The 10,015-nt window shown below is 35.6% G+C and overlaps 1 protein-coding gene across 1 annotated transcript; it reads right to left on the reverse strand.

Annotated features, from left to right (window-relative positions):
• Positions 1–1,850: 1,850 nt before the first annotated feature.
• LOC139972864 (amine sulfotransferase-like) lies at positions 1,851–8,981 on the reverse strand. The gene is made up of 6 exons (XM_071979206.1): positions 8,577–8,981; positions 7,820–8,046; positions 5,833–5,962; positions 5,175–5,269; positions 4,069–4,261; positions 1,851–2,928 (listed from the first exon to the last, which is right to left on the reverse strand). The coding sequence occupies exons 1-6, from the start codon at positions 8,788–8,790 to the stop codon at positions 2,819–2,821; spliced, it is 969 nt and encodes a 322-aa protein (XP_071835307.1). The 5' UTR covers positions 8,791–8,981; the 3' UTR covers positions 1,851–2,818.
• Positions 8,982–10,015: the final 1,034 nt, after the last annotated feature.

Raw genomic sequence — 10,015 nt, forward strand, 5'->3', positions numbered from 1 at the left:
TTTTCTGTGGTGATCATTTGGTGTCGCAAGCTGTCAAATTGTGAAAACCTTGTTAACACGATATCTCAAGAAGATAGGCTTGGACAGATCTCAGTTTTTTTAATACGTATCTGAACCACATTGAGTGCAATTGAGGTGTAAACAGGTAAATTGTGAAAGCCTTTTAAACATGATATTGCAAACCTTGGACAGAACTCATATTTGGTTTGTAGATGTACCATATCAAATTTAAGGAGCCTATGATTGCTTTTGGTGGAGGTCAAATGTAATTTGAAGTCAACAAACGCCAAACATTAACTTCACTCCCCTCTTACATGTCTCTATACAATAACGCACCTTCCTAAACATAACATCGCAAGGGAAGCTTGGGCAGACCGCATATTTGGTATGCAATTGTACCACATTGAGTACGGAAAGCCTAATGTTGTGGGTGGAGGTCAATGGTCGTTTGTGTTAACCAGGGGGTCAAATTGTCAAAAAACAATTTTTTACACAATATTTCAACAAGGGCAGATGTCATGTCATATTTAATATGTTGATGTTTCTATCACAGTTAGAACAAGAAGCCTGTTGTTGAGGTCAATGGTCATTTCAGGACAGCCTGTGTCATTGTGTATTTATCGTTTGTCACATCACACTGCTTTTCAATGTATTACTAAGATCAAGTATGTTGTACACTTTCGCTATAAATTTTGTCAGATGCATGCATGAATAAGACTGCTCATGTTACATCATCGAAAATACGATGCATTTTCGCATTCTGAATTTCATTTTGGAGCGAATGACTCCTTTTTTTTTCCCTTCTGTACAGCACTGGTTATTAATGTTGTTAATTGGGTGGGATAAACCGGATTGAACCTTAGTTTGTAGTTTTTTGGGCAAGAAATTTGTTCGATCCAATTCTCCTGGAAAACAAGGACCATGGCTTGAGTATAATTTATTTCATTTATCTACAAAATAATGCCAAATGAACGGAGAATATCTCATTTTTTAATGGCCAAGTTCATTTTGATCTCTGTTAGCAGATAGCATAAAGTACGAACCCTTATTACAAATGTCACAATATGATTTGATCCTATACAACACTTCTACCAGCCTAGATCAGTTTCTTGAATATGTGGCCCGAAAAATGTTTTTTTAGCGGCTACATTATTTAATATTTCCGTATTATTATCTGTAAGACTATAAGGCCATATATGGCCTTATTATATATAAGATACACACACAACATAGAACATTTACTTAAATATTATTCAGATCAGTAAAACAGTCTCATCTTAGGTTTAATACGTTGCTCGACAGATGAAATGCAAGTAGATACTATTGAAATCTCAGAGTCAACACTTAATTGTGACAAGGTTGTACACTATTCAGAACTTCTGTCTTGCCGGGATGTGCCAGTATCAAACTTTATGTGGGTCTTTTGATTATGGGCATAAGCGACCGTTTTACAAATTGTTGCGGGGTTGGGTCTGAGCCATGTTCGACTTAACCTTAATAATATAAGGCCCGAAACTTGCCAATATTCTTCCCGAATTTACCACTAAATGGGGACTGTAGTACCAGTCCCATCTCCTACGTCTATGCATAGTCACAATTCAATTCAAATAATTGATGCCATCTTGAACAAGACAAGAAAAATACACAAGAAACTACAAGAAATGAATTACAAAATTTATACATATCTATATATATATATCTATATCTATCTATATATATATGTATATATATATATATATATATATGTATATATATATATATATATATATATATACATATATATATATATCTATATATATATATACATATATATATAGATAGATATATATATATCTATATCTATCTATATAGATGTTCAAAGTATCTCTTTCGAGATCCGGCTTTAGGAATCACAAATGATTTTCGAGTTGGATAGCATCATGTTTGATCTCTAGAGTAGGGCAAAATATGTCACCAAAAACAGAACTAGTATTGTTCGATATAGGTGACAAACGCCTACAGTGGAATTACGATCTTCCTTACCGGTTTCGAACCTCTGGACATACAATCAGCGTCCATAGCCTAGTGGTTAGGGTGTCCGCGTACAGAGCGGGAGGCCCGTGGTTCGAATCCCGGTGGAGGCTGAAAGTTTTTTCACTGTTCTTGATTTTCCAACTCATTACGATTTTCATTTATATATATATATATATATATATATATATATATATATATATATATATTTCTATCAGTATTAATCAGTATAAACTAAAGTGTGTTATAATACCTTCATACCTGTTAGACCTGTCAGCAGAAATTACAGTGTAAAATAGCTAACAGAAGAATTCATTACTCAAGGGTTTCAAATAATGACTGGTCAGGAGTTTAAACAACTGTCCCTATATGTTTGACTATTAAGTATGCCTTGTAGGCAATTTTTAAGCGTTTTGCAGTAAAGTGTCATCCACTTTCTGCTAAAATGTGGACGTAATTATTGGTGAAACATTTAGAGTAGTCTGGTTTGTCCAGTCAATCATTATGCATCTATAGGATTGTGTGTTTAGTATTTGCTCATATGTAGCAAATGGTTATAAATGTAACACATGTTAAGAAATTATAATACAATTTAACTAATTAACGGGTGCTTACCTTTTCCCATTATTAACTGATAAAGCCATGAGTATCGGATGCCACATATGTATATAAGCTATAGGACTGGGAGTTTTAATTAATTTATTAATTTGATTAAACGCTTGCATTTGTTCTTCTGTCACACCTTTAGAAATGAAAAAGTAATAAAACAACTTCCCAAAGCGGGGAATCGTTGGAGAGACCGTTCCTCTTACTGGTAGGCTACGTCAAATCCCCACTCTGCTATCTTCTCTTTACAAACTGAATCAAACAGCTCATTCTCCGCAACGGTAAAGAATTCCTTCCAAGTACCAGTCACACCTTGAGAGAAATTATCACAATTAGAGAAATTACAAGAAGAAACCCAAACTGCATTTGCCTGCAAATATACGTAGTTTTTTAATACGATTGGAGTGAATTGCTTGCAGTATTATGAAAAAACTTTTCGGTTGTTCATGGTGTTATGTTTTGATCGGACAACACATCAGGGGGTATAGTTATGTAGGTACCTATACAAATTGAGGGCGCTTGTCAGAATAAGTTGCCTACACAGCTAGCTTCTGAAACTGCAAATGTACAGAGACTAAATGATACTTTAAGTTTCAACGTCCAGTCATGTATGTATCGTTCACGTGGCCAGTAATGTCAATATTGTAGTGCGCATGCGCATTACATTAACAACATGTTGAACAGGAGGAACTCACGAAGTGATCATTTCCTAAGATACATACATCACTTAAATGGGGAAGCTAATTACTTATAAATATTTGTCTCTTCTATTTAAGTTGTACGTTGTCTCCCACTAGAGTGTATATATAAGTATAAAACACTAATACGAAGTGAAAGCGCATGTGCGCCATTTCTTACCTGCCTGCGTCTCAGATACCATACATTTCCGCAGTAATATGTGATATGTCGATAATATGCCAATTCAGTCAAATGCGTGAATAATAGTATTGAGTTATGTACATTGATAGCTACACAGAGAGGTGATCCAGGTCATGGAAACTGAATGCCAGAAGTTACTTTTAATGTCTATTAGATTACCTCGACATATTTGGTGATTAAAAAACTCGATTTGATTAGTTTGATCGTGTATGTGTATGCTGATATTCCTATTTCATTCATTCGAATGATTACTCTTACACCCTATATCTATTTACCCCACCCCACCCTCTTCCTCCACCACATATGTTAAATCATATGTTAACGGTGATCAAAATATTTTATAACTACAATTATTTATTTATTTATTTTTTTGGCATAAAGTTCATCTTCTATAAGTCTCTGTTACCAAACATACTTTAATGAGCCTGTAGGGTCGATTTGTTTGTTTTTTTGTTTTTGTTTTTTTTAAGTTCAATAATTAGTGACCATTATATAACTTTCTGGCCGCAGTTATTCTGCCAATACTTTTACAAATGGCTTTTAAAATACACACATCATAATCATCATAATTACCTTTTTGAATGAACGGGTTTGCACCCATTGCTCTGGTGATTAATTTACCATCTGGTTTGGATTTTTCAATTTCATCATAACTTTTCTTCATATTTTTTACCGATGAATTCGTCTCCACGGCCTTCAAAGCTTCTTGATCTAATTCCTTCCCTAAGAGGAATTTTGAGAGAGGCTTGGCCACTGCCTGGAAGTCCTGTTTTTCAGAAGGAAAAACAAAATCGTGGAATACATTTTCTTCTCAAAAAAGAAATTCAACCTAATGAAAGCTAACCCAGGTGTGTATTATGTAACATGCATGCTATCTGGTGCGAGGAATGCAATGGGGAGTGCAAGTGCGGGCTGTATAGCCACAACAATTCGTGCGACTCAAATCGGGTCGTGTGATAGTGTGACGTAAATAAATATCACATAGCAGCGAAATACAAACAATAACTGCTATTCTAGAGAATATCATTTGAAGTCAGTATAGTATGCAGAATAAAATGTTATTAATGACCCAGACGTCTTCTTTGTATTCTAGACTGCTCTGTTAGTTCACACTACCGGTACATCACGTGATTCGACTTATCAAGTTGATTTTTAATCATGCTCTCGTTCCTTGCAACACCCATAACAAGAAGCACTATGGCCCTACAGCATTCTCGGTCGCCGTATACCTAATCTATGGAACGAGCTGCCTCCCGGAATTCGCATGATCACGGACTTCACCTCCTCCAAATCACACCTGAAAACGCATCTCTTTCAAGAGCACTTTAAAGATGGTTTCTAGGATTTTTTTTAGATTTTATGATGTTCTGTCGTGTTGGTTTATATAGTTCTAGCTTCAATTGGAATTTTCACTTTTTTAGCATTCAAATTGAAGATTTTGTAGTCAATCTGTTTTATCGCTTTACTCTTCACCAGTGCTTTTAATCGCTTTTTTTTCGATCTCATATTCCTGAATATATCTGTTTATGGTATATGTATTTATTGTTTTATTTATTTACTGTTTTATGTCATTGTATATTCTAGATTGTTTGTAAAGCGCACAGATGCATCGCGCGTAGTGCGCAATATAAGATTTTATTTACATTTACATTTACATTTACATTTACGTGCTGACATACCCGTTTTAATTCTTCATACGTGGTAAAGAAAACATTGTCGAGGTTGCGATGCTTCCAGTAGTTACCGACGTGATCAAACCAACTGCCATAGTTCACTATCATGAAAGGAGAAATGAAATTCCAAGAGAAATCGTTATGTTGTCTTCTTCTGTTCTTTCTTTCTTTCTAATTTGCATATATATAGCCTACATCAGGCCTATGGTTAAAATGTTAAGAATAAACCGACCAAATTGGTATAATTATAAGCAAATCATAAAAAAAAAAAAGATTTTTGAAAATTACTGACTAGTATTTAACAAATTCTTACGTATGGTAACTAGGATTACACGTCAGGCGCTAAACCAATTAACCCGCAAATGTAATGTAAGACAAATTTTGCAAGCACTTTACGTTCATCTTAAAAGTAACCTCCATACATTATCTCGTTTTCTTTTATCATGAAACCATTAACTTATTTTATTTCTTTGCCTGTTTTAGACAAAAAATGAAAATGTTTCAAAATACTATGGAATATATATATATATATATATATATATATATATATATATATATAATGATTCATTGTCCATATCGGATTACTGTCGATATATATTAATTATATCATCGTTAATACTTCAAAGTTTCCAGTATGATCATTTCCATATTGAATCGCACTTACTGTCTCCGGTCAGAAAAGTATTTAGGGCATATTCCCACATTTTTGTTTCCTTATCAATTCCAGAAGATCCAAACGTAAATCTACTCATCGATGCAAGTACGTCCTTTGGATTGCGCATCACATAAATAATCTTTCAAGTTAAAATCAAGAGAAAAGCATAAGATAAAATCGTTTATGTATTTTATAGGAAACCGTAAAGGATCAATTCATTTTGATTAGTTCAAAATATTCAATTCATAGTCGTTAAAATATTTACTCAGATGGTCCATCGATTAGTAAAATCGCCAAAGATGGACACGTCAATTTTCAAACCCTTTGTATCGTCTGCATCCTAAAGCATGGACGGCGCCATTTTAAGCTGCACTTATCTTATGCTGTATACAGAAACTTGCTTTAGAAGTAGGAATGGATATTGAAATATTGTAAAACTTGATATTGAAGACAGATACAAAGTCAGTTTGTCCCTTCGGGGCTTCCACTAATATAAAGGTAAAGTCATGTGATAGTTAGACCACCTCATGTGTTGATGGTTATGAAAATGTAGGTTTACATGGTTTTAGGAGTGTTGGCTCAGTGGTTAACGCCGGTGCCTTCCTATCATAAGCTCCCCGGCTCGAGTCACTCCAAGATTAATGTATATCGTCTAGTTACAGAGTTGTTGACAATTGCCAACTCATAATCATGGACGTTAAATATGAATCTAAGAGACTGACTTCGGTCAGCTTGCAGCTTTGATAAGCCAATGCGGCTTTTCACGGCCCTGCTTGCAGGAGGATCTAAAATACATACAAATACATACATACATGCATAAAGCCAGACATGTGTTAGTGGGGAGGAAGGACGTCTTACGAAAGAAACTCCCTTTGGAGCAGCCTGGGTTATAGCACCACCATTATAATACATTCTTTGCCTCACGAAGGTAACATACTATAATTTCTCCATTTACTTAAACATCTAAACGTTGTGTGGTTCTAAAGCCTTGTAGACGTTTTCGTTAGGTAAACGATGTCTTCGTCATTTGTAGAAAAGGCTCATTACTCACCGGTAAGCGAATTTCCTAACCTGGTTATTAAAGCAGTGAGTTGTTTAAAGGTCTATTAAGTATTAAGTGGTTTAAAATTGCTTCAGCCAGGGGAGGAGCAAGAGGTTACTAAAAATAAACTGCCTATATTGACCCAATTTTTTCACAATAGTTAACACCATTTGCTTAACATATCTAAACTAGAAATTTACCTGTCGCTGTTTAGACAGATGGATTGACGGACGGATGCATGGATGGATGATGGACGGATGGACGGATGGATGGATGGATGGATAGATGCATGGATGGCGGATGGATGGGTGATTGGGGGCACGGGTGGGTGGGTTGGTAGGTGGGTTGGTAGGTGGATGGATGGATAAGTGTTAGGGGGGCTGGCATGAAATTGATCATGAGAACTAAACTGACATCAAGTACCGAAACAATTCCCATGGATAAAAATAACCGCTTTACATCATACAACAGGCCAGAGGATCAGAAAGGTCTCATGTGCCTTCTCCACGCTATATATTAAAAATCCGCAACTTTTCATGCGTTCCCTTTTCGGTCGTTTAGTGAACTCAATGTTTCAATTGATTTTTCAGAACAAAAACAACCGGTAGTCCCCCCCCCCCACCTTCAGCCTCTCTCAAAATTGATGAAGAACGTTAAAGGTGACCCTTTCCATAATACAGATTGCAACATTCAGTTGTTTTAAATAAATAATTGCCCTTTCTATTGCATATATTTAAAGTACTCTCTTGTCATTAAACAAGTGGGCTTTTTTAAAAGAAAGTTTTAATAAATATGTAAGTTAAATGTGCCTCGTTGTAGCAAAAATGTAATCACATTGTATTGAAAAACACAATAAGTACATTTTCATGACTGGGATATTAGTGTTTTCCGCTTGGTCAAAGCCAAATATTCCCGCGTTATTGTTTATACATTTGAGACCAAAGTATGTATTACCTTCCCCTTCTTCCCTTCCGTTAACTGCTTCGGTAAGAACTGCCATGGTAAATGGGTAACGGTGATTCGAGGGGAATCCATCTTTGCATAAACTTCATGCCCTGGAACTTTAAAATCTGGCGGGGTTAACATTTCAAATGCTGCACCTAGCATACGTGACCGGTCGATATCTTTGGGAAGACCACGTGCATATGTAAGTAACACTATCTCCCACATCCAATGGGTTCCTGAATGTAGATATAAGAAAACTAACTTTATGAGTGACGTCATTACTTGAAATGTAAAGTTTATGTAATATTTATACTTATCGTTTAATGCAAAGGATTTGCAAAAATGGTAAAATAGGTATGCAAAATTTGTGCATAAAGCACATGCGCTGGAACCTAACAAAAAGGGCAGTAACACAATTCTCACATCCATGCAATGAATACCAATGAATAGAAGAGAAACAATTCTTTAAAAATTAAAAAACACCAAAAAATAATATTTATCCGAAATAGTATCATCTCCATCATAAGAACATTGCATCTGAGGATAGATGCTATTTTTACTGCTTCGGAAATTAAAAGACAAATTTAAAAGACATAAAGGGTTCAATCAGCAATAAGTATATGAAATCTGTGATATCTACAAAATGATATCAGAGTTTTCTTTTCTTAACTGTTAGGGAACATTGTTCATGACATATATCTCCATCACCTACGGTATATAGTACAATGATGATTTTGGGGGGCGTTATGCTCGTTTTAAGACCTACCGCTCTTCGGATAAGTTGCCACAAAAACGTCGTCTTCTTTCGTTTCCCAGTCTCTGATTTCTAGCAAGCTCTTCGGTGGCGAGGTGTTCGTGAACATCACCCCTTCAAAGTCATGTCTCTTGGCAATAGCACTCGCTTCCTCGGGAATTCCAAACAGCTTAGCAAGCTCTCTTTGTTTTTGATCGTGTTGCTCTTGAGTATAATGAATCGCCATTTTGATTCCTACTTTAGCCTATCCTATATGTATTACTTCTTCTTATTCTTCTTATTCTCCTTCTTCTTCTTCTTCTTCTTCTTCTTCTTCTTCTTCTTCTTCTTCTTCTTCTTCTTCTTCTTCTTCTTCTTCTTCTTCTTCTTCTTCTTCTTCTTCTTCTGCTGCGGAAACCTCGCAAAGTGTAGTCTAGTGTCTTTGCGTCTTTATTGCAATGTCATGGTGAGACTTAAAACACGCATAAACTATAGACTTTAATCATCTATTGTTTGTTTATTGATAGTTGATACAAACAATTCGTAGACAGCCTATACCTCTCGATCTTTTCTACATATAGACCGTTCTGTCGATATAATCTTTGCTATAAACCGTTAAAAGATTACCTATATCAATATTTGTTAAATTAACCATTATTCCTAAATTCGTCTCCTTCTGAAATCCCTATAGCCTAGCAGCACTGAGGTAGAAGTTCACAACTGACCTTGGTTATACCTAACATTGCTGATGGCTGATAGCCGAGAATATCATGCTATATATCTTCATGAATGTTAGGATTGTGAGATGGAAGGTGTGATATTTTAGTATAGTACTTCTTATCTCATGTGTCAAATCTTCTTGCCAAATTGTCACATTTTCAATTTTGACTAACGAATTTCTGCAATGGCTTTATATCACGTTTAACAGTTCTTAAGCTTTACACCATCATTAATTTATTTCATGTTCTTCAACATCATCCAATCTTAAAAACGAATGAAGGAAACTATACAAACCTGCAAGAACGTTACATTTTGTGGTATGATAGCGTACATGATTTAATCGAAATCATGAACATGAACATTGGCAATAAACGCGAGTTCTCTTGATACATATATGGTCCCATTGGAAACAAATTGGATTTTGTTAAATTAATTAAAAGGCTTGACGCCTGCTTTAGCAGATTAAGAACCCTTATAATTGAAGTGAGAGACTCCTTACTACCATCTAGAAGAAAGGCGGTGTCGTCTGCGTACTGTAAAACCTTAACTTCCTGGTCATAGTTATGCCTTTAATATTCATATTGTTTTTAACTTTTAAAGCTTATACTTCGGCAGCCAGAATGAAAAGATAGGGACTCAATGGACAGCCTTGCCTCAACCCCCCCCCCCCCCCCCGCTGTAGCGGAAAGAACTCAGTGAAGTAACCGTTGTGACCAACACAGGCGCTGCTATCGCTGTAAAAAAACTGACCC

Source organism: Apostichopus japonicus, chromosome 2 (assembly GCF_037975245.1).
Source record: "Apostichopus japonicus isolate 1M-3 chromosome 2, ASM3797524v1, whole genome shotgun sequence".
In the NCBI taxonomy this organism is placed as follows: Eukaryota; Metazoa; Echinodermata; class Holothuroidea; order Aspidochirotida; family Stichopodidae; genus Apostichopus; species Apostichopus japonicus.

Excerpts from the sequence above, each read along its gene's own strand:
- LOC139972864 (XM_071979206.1), bottom strand. The coding sequence starts at position 8,790 with ATGGCGATTCATTATACTCAAGAGCAACACGATCAAAAACAAAGAGAG. Across the intron at positions 5,270-5,832 it reads TACTTTTCTGACCGGAGACA|TGAACTATGGCAGTTGGTTT; the intron begins GTAAGTGCGATT and ends CTTTCATGATAG. Across the intron at positions 4,262-5,174 it reads CGTATGAAGAATTAAAACGG|GACTTCCAGGCAGTGGCCAA; the intron begins GTATGTCAGCAC and ends TCTGAAAAACAG.